Here is a 13,057-nt window from a genome sequence, read left to right as displayed (position 1 = left end):
AGAGAAACTGGGTAGTACAGTGACTTAGAAGATTATCCTTTCACCTCTAGGACCTCAGTATAAATCTAGACCTGACCACAATTATGAATATATTTCACCTGCACTTCAGTGCCATAAGAACAACATAAGAATTAGGAGCAGGAGTAGGCTATACGGCCCCTCGAGCCTGCTCCGCCATTCAATAAGGTCATGGCTGATCTTCGACCTCAACTCCACTTTCCCACCCGATCTCCGTATCCAATGATTCCCCTGGAGTCCAAAAATCTCTCTCTCTCAGGTTTGAATATAATCAACGATTCAGCATCCACAGCCCTTTGGGGTAGAGGATTCCAAATATTCATTCGTTTCTCAAGTACTTTTTCTCTACTGATCTTAATTACTGTAAGTTCCCTTGGTTCCCCCTTACTTTTGGTATACTTTTTGTGTCTTCTATGAAGACAGATACAAAATATTTGTTTAAAGACTGCCATTTCCAAATTCCCCATTATAATTTCTCCTGTCTCAGCTTCTAATGGGCCAACGCTTACTTTTGCTACTCTCTTCCTTTTTACACACTTGTAGAAGCTCTTACAATCTGTTTTTATATTTCTTGCTAGTTCACTCTCCTATTCTATTTTCTCCATTTTTACCAATTTTTGGTCGTCCTTTGCTGGTTTCTAAAGCTCTCCCAATCCTCAGGCTTACTACTATTGTTCACAACATTATAAGCTTCTTCTTTTAATCCAGTACTATCCTTAACTTCTTTAGTTAGCCACGGATGGATCACTTTTCCCGTGGAGTTTTTATTTCTCAATGGAATGTATATTCGTTGAGAATTTTGGAATATTTCTTTAAATGTTTGCCACTTATCTACCGTCACACCTTTTAGTCTGATTTCCCAATCTACCTTAGCCAACTGACCCCTCATATATAATTAGCTTTACTTAAGTTCAAGATTCTAGTTTCGGACTTAAATATTTCACTCTAAAACGCAATGTGAAATTCTATCATATTATGATCACTCTTCCCCAGAGGATCCTTTACTATGAGATTACTAATGAACCCTGTCTCATTACACAATACAAGATGTAAAATAGCCTGTTCCCTCGCACGCACGCGCGCACACACACACACCACCACCCCCCCCCCACCCCTTTGTGGAAATGCCCGGCCAGAACAACTGAGATCAGGAACTCTGCTGTGAATATTGCCTGCCTACCAACCCATGGCATAATTCACTGAGCTCTAATGTATTGCACCATTTTACCACTATTGACCAAAACTCCTTTAACAAACCACCTTTCATAGAGCCATAGAGTCATAGAGTTTTACAGCACAGAAAGAGGCCCTTCGGCCCATCGTGTCTGCGCCGTCCATCAATCCCTGTCCAGTCTAATCCCATTTTCCAGCATTTGGTCCATAGCCTTGTATGCAATGGCATTTCAAGTGCTCATCCAAATGCTTTTTGAATGTTGTGAGGGTTCCTGCCTCTACCACCCTTTCAGGCAGAGAGTTCCAGATTCCAACCACCCTCTGGGTGAAAAAGATCCTCCTCAAATCCCCTCTAAATCTCCTGCCCCTTACCTTGAATCTATGCCCCCTTGTTATTGACCCCCCTACTAAGGGGAAAAGTTCCTCTTTATCTACCCTATCTATGCCCCTCATCATTTTGTACACCTCAATCAGGTCCCCCCTCAGCCTTCTTTGCTCCAATGAAAACAACCCCAGCCTGTTTAGTCTTTCTTCATAGCTGAGGCGCTCCATCCCAGGTAACATCCTGGTGAATCTTCTCTGCACCCTCTCTAAAGCAATCACATCCTTCCTATAGTGAGGCGTCCAGAACTGCACACAGTACTCCAGCTGTGGCCTCACCAGCGTTTTGTACAGCTCCATCATTACCTCCCTGCTCTTATATTCTATGCCTCGGCTAATGAAGGCAAGTATCCCATATGCCTTTTTAACCACCTTATCTACCTGTTCCGCTGCCTTCAGGGATCTATGTACATGCACACCAAGGTCCCTCTGACCCTCTACTTCCTAGGGTCCTACCACTCATTGTGTACTCCCTTGCCTTATTTGTCCGTCCAAAATGCATCACCTCGCACTTTTCAGGGTTAAATTCCATTTGCCACTTTTCCGCCCATCTGACCAACTCGTTTATATCTTCCTGTAGCCTGAGGCTTTCCTCCTCACAATTTACCACCCCACCAATTTTCGTGTCATCTGCGAACTTACTGATCATACCTTTTACATTCTCATCCAAATCATTTATGTAGATCACAAACAGCAAGGGACCCAGCACCGATCCCTGAGGTACCCCACTAGACACAGGCTTCCAGTCACAAAAGCAACCTTCGACCATCACCCTCTGCCTCCTGCCACTCAGCCAGTTTAGGATCCAACGCGCCAAGGCACCCTGGATCCCATGGGCTCTTACCTTCTTGACCAGTCTCCTATGCGGGACTTTGTCAAAAGCTTTACTGAAGTCCATGTAAACCACATCCACAGCATTTCCCTCATCCACACACCTAGTCACCCCCTCGAAAAATTCAAATCAGATTTGTCAGACATGATTTACCCTTGACAAAGCCATGCTGACTATCCCCGATTAATCCTTGCCTCTCCAAGTGGAGACTAATTTTGTCCCTCAGAATTTTTTCCAATAATTTCCCTACCACAGATGTTAGGCTCACTGGCCTGTAATTCCCTGGTGTATCCCTGCTACCCTTCTTGAATAATGGTACTACATTAGCTGTTCTCCAGTCCTCTGGTACATCCCCTGTGGCCAGAGAGGTTCTGAAAATTTGTGTCAGAGCCCCTGCAATCTCCTCCCTTGCCTCACACAACAGCCTGGGATACATCTCGTCCGGGCCTGGGGATTTATCCACTTTTTGGCCTGCTAAAACCGCTAGTACCTCCTCCCTCCCGATGCTAATATGTTCAAGTATGTCACAGTCCCCTTGCCCGATTTCTATGTCTACATCATCTTTCTCCATAGTGAACACAGATGCAAAAAATTCATTTAAAACCCCGCCTACATCATCTGGCTCTACACACAGATTGCCACTTTGGTCCCTAATGGGCCCTACCCTTTCCCTGGTTATCCTCTTGCCCTTAATATACTTATAAAACATCTTAGGATTTTCCTTTATTTTGCTCGCCAGTGTTATTTCATGGCCCCTCCTCGCCCTCCTAATTTCTTTTTTAAGTATGCCCCTGCACTTTTTATACTCCTCTAGGGCTTCCTCCGTCTTTAGTCTTTTGTAACTGCCAAAAGCCCCCCTTTTTTTCCTAATGCATTTTTGTATATCCCTTGTCATCCAAGGTTCCCTTTGCTTGTTGGTCCCACCCTTGACCTTTACAGGAGCATGTTGGCGTTGTACTCTCTCTATTTCCCTTCTGAAAGCCTCCCACTGCTTTGATGTGGATTTTCCTATAAGTAGCTGCTCCCAGTCCACTTTGGCCAGATCCTGCCTTATCATATTAAAATTGGCCATCCCCCAATTTAGAACCCTTATTTCCGGGCCGTCATTGTCTTTTTCCATGACCACCTTAAATCTCACCGAATTATGGTCACTGTCGCCAAAATGCTCTCCTACTGACACTTCCACCACTTGCCCGGCTACATTCCCTAGAATTAGGTCCAGTACCGCCCCCTCTCTTGTAGGACTTTCTACATGTTGTCTCAAAAAGCTCTCCTGGATGCACTTTAAGAATTCTGCACCCTCTAAGCCTTTCACACTCTGACTATCCCAATTAATATTGGGGAAGTTGAAATCCCCCACTATTATTACCCTATTATTTTCGCACTTCTGAGATTTGCCTACATATCTGTTCCTCTATCTCCCCCTGACTGTTTAGGGGCCTATAGTACACTCCCAGCAAGGTGCTTGCCCCCTTTTTGTTTTTAATTTCTACCCATATGGCCTCATTAGAGGAACCCGCTAATATATCATCCCTCCTTACAGCAGTAATCGACTCCTTAATTAATATTGCAACACCCCCTCCCCTTTTACACCCCCCTCGGTCTCTCCTGAAGATTCTATACCCCGGAATATTGAGCTGCCAGTCCTGACCCTCCCTCAACCATGTCTCCGTGATAGCAACAATATCGTACTCCCATGTGTTCAACAACAACTTCAGTTCATCCACCTTATTTGCAAGACTCCTTGCATTAAAATAAATGCCTTCCAGCCTTGCCATATTCCCTTTTGCCCTCACATATTTTCTCTGCCTTCCCAGCTGACTTGTTTTTTCCTCTGTATTTGGCTGTAAATCACCCCCTACTATAGCTCCACTCTGTATCCCATCCCCCTGCCAAGTCATAAAAGATTATCTCATACTCGCTGTCACATCCTCATAACAGCACTTATTTAACAGGAGCCAGATGGAGGCTAGTTACCTGGATCACACACAAACTCAGCTATTAGAAAGCACTGCCAATGCAATCACCCTCCCATACGATTTAATTCTCACATTATCAGAGTGATTTAGATGGCTACTTATACAAATATAGGAATATACAAACAGCTCTGGTGAGGTACAGTGCATCTACAAGAGTTCCAGTTCTCACTTATCTGCTCTATCCCAAGGATAACCATCAATTTTCCCTATAAGTCCCTTAAATTTGTAGAGGTTCATAAAAACGTACTTGGATTGATGGCGTACCTAACCCCAGGACCCTCAATAAAATTGTCTGCCACAAATAGATTCCTCTAGGATTGTAATCCCAATCTTTGCACCAAATTAATAATAGTTAACTCTTGGCATTTCTTTTCAAAACGCCTGCAACGAGGGATCATTTAGCTAGAATCATTGGATTTTGCAGTTGGGGCCCTGGAGCACCAGACTGGTTATTAAACAGACTCTTGATAGTGGGGAAACACTGTGGCCTAGAAATTCACTGGCCTTAGCGCCGCTTTTGAGGCGCTAGAGGGCCTAGCGCCGAAGTTATGGCCAGTTTAGAAATTGACAGGGGCCCTAAATCGGCGTTAGGCCGGTAGCGCTGCGCCGGCACCGATGACGTCATCGGTGTGCGCAGCGTCCCGGTTGCCATGGTAACCCGCCCGAACTCGGAAATTGAGTTGCGGTCGCCTCACCCGTGGCAGCCGCAAGCAACGTTCTGGCAGAGGTGCCTTACAGAACTTTGCGCCGGCGCATTAAAGGCCCCGCGGCGGCCGGCCGCTTTCCCGCCAGCCGCCTGGCCGCAGCTCCCTCCCCGGACTCCCCCCCGGAACAGAAGCAAGCCCGGCACTTGTCCGAGGTGCCGGGCTCATTTTTAAAAAGATTATCGCGGGCCGCGGCCGGGTGCAGGCAGCTCCTCCTTAACGGAAGGAGGAGGCCTGCACTTCCCGAGCCTGCCGCACCGCAGCGGGCGCCGCAGCGCCGGAATAGCGCCGCAATGCGGCGCGTGGCGCCAGTTTTGAGGCGCTGAGACCCCTCAGTAGCGCCGGCAGCCGTTTGGGCGCGGCGCTACTGAATTTTTGGCGCGCGCAGGGGGACTTAGCGCCGGCACTAACTTCCGGCGCTAAAGCCATCGCTGCGCCAAAACCGAATTTCTAGGCCTGTGTGTATGTAGATAAACCTGTATAATCCCCTTTTAACTGCTGTATTCCCCTCCCCCTGCAAGACACTTGCAAGCTGAGAGGAATGAGGCACGTTCAGACTTGCCTGCTGCTGATAGAAGGAAAACCAATCAGGTTCCAGCAGGTGACCAATCCGTGAGTCATCACAGGTTCGCGGGCTTCACGAATTCAGTACTGTATTGTGAGAGTTGGAGTAAAGACCTATTTCTTGTAGCTCGCTGTGTTGCCTATTTCTTTACGCGGGAGACCGTAGTCCCCCACATTGGTGACCCCGAATGTCGGCGGCCGAAGCCCCCGACTCACGCAGCCCTACAGAAGCCAGCAACGACCTGATGGCAACCAGCAGCAGCCTGATGTCGGCCGGCGCCGCGTCCTTGAAGCTCCCCACCTTCTGGGAACACCAAGCACCAGCTTGGTTCGCGCACTCGGAGGCCCAATTCACCCTTCGCAGGGTTCAAGACGATGAAGAAAGGTACCTCCACGTAGTCTCAGCACTAGCAAGCTCTACCGCCGCCGAAGTTCTCGACCTGCTGGGGAACCCACCACAGACCGGCAAGTACTCAACCATTAAGGGCCGCTTGCTGCAGGCTTACGGCCTGTCCAAGGAGGAGAGAGCCCGCAGGCTTCTCTCACTACCAGGCCTCGGCGATTCTACCCCGACCCAGTTGATGAGCCGGATGCTTGCGCTCCTGGGCTCTGAACCGCAGTGCTTTTTGTTTCGGGCCCTTTTCCTCAGCCTGCTTCCTCAACAGGTACAGACTACCCTCGCGGGGTCCCCGATCAAGGACTGCGTACAACTGGCAGCCGCCGCGGACAAAGTTTTTGCCGTCGCCCAACTCGGCTGTGCAGCCGCGAGGCTCCCCGACACCACCGAGCACGCGCCGCCACGCCAGGCCGCAGAACTATGCTACTACCACACGCGTTTCGGCCACAAGGCCCAACGCTGCAGAGCACCCTGCTCTTTCGATCAAACCAAGATGGCCGCCCGGCCCAACGCACCAGCCCCGCGCCGCCGCCGAGGCCCGCTCGACCGCACCCCCGCCGCCACGATGGCCATCGGCACCGCAGGTAAACTGCTGTACATAACTGACTCTCTTTCAGGGCGCAGATTCCTTTGCGACACCGGAGCCCAATGCAGCATAATTCCTGCCTCCTAGCTCGACATCCAGGCAGGCCGCAGCGGCCCACCCCTCGTGGCGGCAAATGGCGCAGCCATCGCTACTTTCGGAAAGCGACGGGCCGAGGTTTGTTTCAACGGCCAGCGATTTATGTGGGATTTCGTGACGGCCTCAGTGGCACATCCTTTGCTGGGCGCCGATTTTCTTTGCGCCCACGGACTCCTGGTCGATGTCCGCGACAGGCGCCTGATCGACGCAGCAACTTTCGCTTCACTGGCCTGCCAGCAGAGCAACAGCCCGGCCCTCGTCGGGTCCTGCTCCGCCCCGGCGCATGACGACTACGCCCGCCTACTCGCAGATTTCCCGAGGCTCACACAATTGACCACCTCAGCCGCGGCAGCCATGCATGGGGTCAAGCACCACATCGCCACTACGGGACCACCAGTGTTCACTCGAGCCAGACGCCTGGACCCAGCCAAGATGGCGGTGGCCAAGGAAGAATTCGCCACGATGGAAAAACTGGGCATCATCCGCCGCTCGAACAGTCCTTGGTTCCCCCCCCTCCACATTGTGCCCAAGCCGGGCAGTGGCTGGCGCCCCTGCGGCGACTACAGACGGCTCAACGACGCCACCACGCCCGATAGATACCCCATTCCGCACATCCAAGACTTCTCGGCACACCTAGCAGGAAAGTCCGTCTTTTCCAAGGTCGACCTGATTCGCGGCTACCATCAGGACCCCGTCCACCACGCAGACGTCCAGAAGACGGCGGTCATCAGCCCCTTCGGACTGTTCGAGTTCCTGCGCATGCCCTTCGGGCTTAAGAACGCCGCACAGGCCTTCCAACGGCTCATGGACTCCGTCCTACGGGACCTGAGCTTCCTGTTCGTCTATCTGGACGATATCCTCGGCAGCAAGGCCGAGCACATCGCGCATTTGCGCTCCCTTTTCCAGCGCCTCAGCCAACATGGGCTAATCGTCAACCCGGCCAAATGCCAGTTCGGAGCAGCCCAAATTGACTTTCTCGGCCACAGAATCTCACCAAGGGGAGCCATTCCCCTACCTTCCAAGGTGCAGGCGGTGGCGGACTTTCCCCAGCCCACCTCGGTTAAGGCGCTGCAGGAATTTTTGGGGATGGTCAATTTCTATCACCGGTTCGTGCCCAAGGCTGCCGCACTCATGCGCCCCCTCTACGAAGCCACCAGGGGCAAAACGGGCAAAGAGCAGCTCATCTGGTCCAGCGAGATGGCGACAGCCTTCCACCAGACCAAAAGCGCCTTGGCCAACGCCACACTGCTGGCCCACCCCATCCCGGGCGCCAAGACCGCCCTCACCACGGACGCCTCGGATTACGCCGTCGGCGCCGTCCAGCAACAGTGGGTCGAAGTCCCGTGGCAGCCACTGGCATTTTTCAGCCGACAGCTGCGCAAGAACGAGCAGGCCTACAGCACGTTCGACAGAGAGCTCCTGGCCCTGTTCCTGGCAATCCGGCACTTCCGTTTCCTTCTGGAAGGCTGGCCGTTCACCGCATTCATGGACCACAAGCCGCTCACTTTCGCCATGGCCAAAGTAACCGAACCCTGGTCCGCGCGCCAACAGCGCCAACTCAACTTCATCTCGGAGTTCACCACGGACATCCGCCACGTCGCCGGCAAAGACAATTTGGTGGCCGACTGCCTCTCAAGCTCCTCGCTCCACGCAGTGCACCTGGGCGTCGACTACGCCAGCATGGCGAGAGACCAGGCTGCCGACGCAGAGATCCAGGCCCTCAGGACGTCAACTACCAGCCTCACCCTGGCCGACATCCACTTCCACGCAGTCGGCACAACCCTCCTGTGCGACGTCTCAGTCCCCTCGCCTAGGCCGGTCGTTCCATCCGCCTGGCGCAAGCGAGTTTTTGACATCATCCACGGCCTTTCACATCCAGGGATGCGTGTGTCTCAGAAACTTATGTCTGCCAAGTTCGTCTGGCCTGGACTCCACAAGGATGTGAGAGACTGGACCAACACATGCGTGCCGTGTCAGCGCGCTAAGGTCCAGCAGCACACCAAGGCGCCATTGGAGTGTTTCCCGGTGCCCGCGAGGCGTTTCGACCACGTCCACGTCGATCTGGTAGGCCCCTTGCCGCCGTCGCACGGTTTTACACACCTGCTCACGATCGTCGACCGCACCACCAGATGGCCCGAGGTGGTTCCCCTCGCCTCCACCACCACGACCGACGTCGCGCGAGCATTCGTCTCGACATGGGTGGCCCGGTTCGGCGTGCCGACCGACATATCCTCGGACAGAGGCCCCCAGTTCACCTCCCACTTGTGGAATGCCATCATTGCCGGCCTCGGCACCAAGTTGCACAGGACAACAGCCTACCACCCGCAGGCCAACGGGCTCTGCGAGCGCTTTCATCGTTCTTTGAAAGCCTCCCTCTGCGCCAGCCTGGCCGACACCAGCTGGATCGACAAACTACCCTGGGTTCTCCTGGGATTGCGTACCGCGCCCAAAGAGGACCTCCGCGCCTCTGCGGCCGAGATGGTCTACGGCCAACCGCTCAGAGTACCAAACGACTTCCTTCCCCTGACAACGGAGCCGTGGTCGGCCGCCAGACAGCTTTCCCTGCACCAGGACGCGGCCCAGCAATTCCGTCCAGTGCCCACTTCGCAACACGGCCCGCAGCCGTCCTACGTGCCTCGAGACTTACGACATGCGGAGTTCATCTTCGTGCGCCGGGACGCGCACAGAGGCCCGCTGCAGGCACCATACACCGGCCCCTTCCCAGTATTGGAGACGGGGGACAAAGCTTTTCTTATCGATGTCGGCGGGAAGCCGGACCTTATTTCAGTAGACCGCCTCAAACCGGCGCACCTGGACCTCAGCTTCCCGTTTCGGCCGGCTCTTCCCCCACGGCGGGGCAGACCTCCCGCGTTGGCGGTGGCCCCACAAGAGGACCAAGACACGCCAGAACCTTACTTCCCGGCCGCCGCCCCACCTTCGCTGGCAGCCCGTCCAGCCAGCCCACCGGCAGACCAGCCGCCAGACCAGCCGACGAACCAACCAGCCGACCTCCCAGACAGCCCTCCTCACACGCCATATGGCTACTACAGCCGCTTGGTCAAACCTCCGCAGAGACTGACTTTTACAGTTAACGAGGATTCTGGGGGGGCGTATGTGGCGTTGCCACATTGGGGAAACACTATGTAGATAAACCTGTATAATCCCCTTTTAACTGCTGTATTCCCCTCCCCCCGCAAGACAGTTGCAAGCTGAGAGGAATGAGGCACGTTCAGACTTGCCTGCTGCTGATTGGTTTTCCTTCTATCAGGTTCCAGCAGGTGACCAATCCGTGAGTCATCACAGGTTCGCGGGCTTCACGAATTCAGTACTGTATTGTGAGAGTTGGAGTAAAGACCTATTTCTTGTAGCTCGCTGTGTTGCCTATTTCTTTACGCGGGAGACCGTAGTCCCCCACAATATCACCTCTGTCCTAGGTGGAGGTCGGATATTGCACACATCTTGCCATGTGGCTCAATTTAAATGCAAAGTTATGCAACCTAAGGTTTAAAATCCTCAGCCCTCCTTCCCCTCTCTCTAAATTACCTATAACTTTCACAAACATGGTCTTACCCTTTCTCCTCTACATAATTTTACTGTACTCTTTAGATTCAAAAAATGTTGCATCGGATGTACAGTGGAACCATAGCGAACAAATAGATACTAGTTGAATTTCAACAAGCTCACCTTTATAGCATCCAATTTGCAATGGAGGAACAGATGAATGTTTTGCAATTTAGCCATTTCTACTTAACCCTAATAAACATTGGACTGGAGTTTAATTCCAATACAAGCCCCAGGGGTATCCATGTTCACTGGCATTTTCCTAGATGATGGTAAAGAGGTTTACGGCTTTTGTAAAAAGAGATACGAGTCACTGACAGAGAAGCTTACTTTAAGCTCGCTCTTTGCCAGAAGACCCAGGATGCTGGGATCCACCTTAACAGCTACTGACAAAGATCTGCATTAGTTCAAGAAAGGTCAAAGGTGACAAAGGACTGTCTCCCTGGTTTCTGTTCCTAACTGAGAATGCAGAAGGGTAAAGTGATGGTTACAATAGAATTAGAATATTTGAATCTCTCTGAAGGATCCTGACACTATACCCTCCAATCTTCAGTGAATACTGCCATTCTATCTTATTCAATGCCTTCTCAACATATAGTGAATACCATTCCAGGATCATTTTCTTTTTTATTCTTTTCTGTGAATTTGATCGAATGAGTGCTTTAAAAGTTGCCAAATGATAAATCAATAATCATCCTTCCACAAAACAGATCTTTCTTTGCATATTATTTTTGGAAATACCTGTGCCTGCCCCATGGCCAGTGTTTTCGCTAAGGCTCAGTACTCAGCAGAAATACAGAAGACACCTTCCAAGTTCCCTTGATTCTTTACGCTTAGGATGTCATTACTAATCAACCAAACAGATTTCAACAAGATGATGTACAATATCTTACAATAAACCTGGCTCGTCCTATCCGTCTCCAAAAAACGTACTCCTGCTCTCTTGTATCTTTCTCCAGCCAGGAGAGCAGACCAGTGAGCCACAGCCAACTTATTTAAATGACACTCAAACTCACACAGAACCATTTTATTGGGACTACTTCTACAGTATTGATCCACACCCATTAGGAACTGGTTTACAATTACAGAACAGAAAGAGACTCTCCTTTCATTGATCAGGCATGTATCCAAATTGAAGCAGCATCCGTGGAGCGAGAAGGGTCCCAGACCTGAAACGTTAACTCTGTTTCTCGCTCCATGGATGCTGCCTGGCCTGCTGAGTATTTCCAGCATTTTCTGTTGTTATTTCAGATTTCCAGCATCCGCAGTATTTTGCTATTATATCCAAATCGAAGGCCCATTTTACCACTCAGATAATAAGTACACCTAAATTAAAATAAAAAAATGATACTCACCTGTTAGTACCCAACTCTGAAGTTTCTTTTCCTTGTTCTTGTGCTTTGCTTACTTTTTCTACAAGAGGAGAAAACAGAGCCAAAACATTAAAAAATGCAATGCGGCTTTAATATTTCACTTAACTTCTTTGAAATTAGTTTTTTTTTTAAATGAAAGGCATGAGGAAATTACTATTTTTTGTTAGTAGGCAGTGACAGATAGGGTTTCTATCACATTTCAAATCTGAAGAACGTCTATATATTTTTAATATCTATTTAAGAACATAGGAACAGGAGTAGGTCATTCAGTCCCTTGAGACTGTTCCGCTATTCAGTTAGATCATGTCTGATCTATATCTCAACTCTATTTGCCAACCTTAGCTCCATATCCCTAGATACCCTTACTCAGCAAAAATCTATCAATCTCAGCCTTGAAAATTTCAACTGACCCAGCATCCACAGAATTTTTGGGGAGTGAGTTCCAGATTTTCCACTACCCCTTGCGCAAAAAAATGTTTCCGGATTTCAATTCTAAATGATCCAGGTCTTATTTTAAGATTATGCCCTATTCTTCTGGATTTCCCCACCAAAGGAAATAATTTCTTGCTGCCTACCCTATCAAATCCAAAATCTAATTTTAAACACCAACTCAAGGGAGTACAAGCTAAGTTTATGCAGCCCACCCTCATAATTTAACCCTTTAAGTCCTGGTATAATTCTGGTGAATCTGCGCTTTACCCCCTCCAAGGCCAATATATCGTTCCTAAGGTACGGTGCCCAAAGCTGAAGGCAGTATTCCAGATGGGGTCTGACCAAGGCTCTGTACAACTGAAGCATCACTTCCTCACTTTTTTATTCCATCCCTCTGGAGATAAAGGCCAACATTCCATTAGCCTTTTTGATTACTTTTGCACCTGTGCATTAGCTTTTAGTGATTTGTGTACATGGATTCCTAAATTCCTTTACTTCTCCACAGCTCCTAGTCTCTCACCATTAAGAAAATATTCTAATTTGTCTTTCTCAGATCCAAAGTGGATGATCTCACACTTCCCCACATTGAACTCCATCTGCCTTAGTTCTGCTCACTTAGTCTGACTATGTCCCTTTGTAACCTCTTGCTCCTATGTATACAACTTCCAATATTTGAGAAATGGATGGTCACATTAAATTTGATTATCCCATTCAGAGAATCTCCCAGCTGTTGTGTGTCTCTGCTCACTTGATTTCTACATGTTGAGTATACGCATCTAATGTATAAAATGTCACTTCAAAAGGTAGATGATCATCACTTGAATACAACCTGTTTAACTTGCACCTTGGGTAAAAAAAATGAATAACAGACACAGCATTAACTGAGTAATATTGAACTTGGACTGGCATCCACAATGTAAAACTTAAATGCGAGGTTTCCTTTAACAACCACGAGTCCACC

The 13,057-nt window shown here is 49.8% G+C and overlaps 1 protein-coding gene across 5 annotated transcripts in view; it reads right to left on the bottom strand.

Annotated features, from left to right (window-relative positions):
• The window catches only part of znf827 (zinc finger protein 827), a 113,881-nt gene that overhangs the window by 16,103 nt on the left and 84,721 nt on the right, over positions 1-13,057 (bottom strand). For all 5 annotated transcript variants that reach the window (XR_015081682.1, XM_086011191.1, XM_086011198.1 and 2 more), the window contains exon 7: positions 11,647-11,704. Coding sequence is in view for 4 of the 5 variants with exons in the window: in XM_086011191.1 (XP_085867317.1) it covers positions 11,647-11,704 (58 nt within the window). In the remaining variant the exon portion in view is untranslated. The remainder of the gene's footprint in view (positions 1-11,646; positions 11,705-13,057) is intronic.

This window comes from Somniosus microcephalus, chromosome 2 (genome assembly GCF_052327205.1).
Source record: "Somniosus microcephalus isolate GS21.2 chromosome 2, FLI_Smic_1.0, whole genome shotgun sequence".
Lineage (NCBI taxonomy): Eukaryota > Metazoa > Chordata > Chondrichthyes > Squaliformes > Somniosidae > Somniosus > Somniosus microcephalus.
Note: the sequence above shows the minus strand (reverse complement) of the source record. Positions and strands in the feature narration are given on the sequence as shown.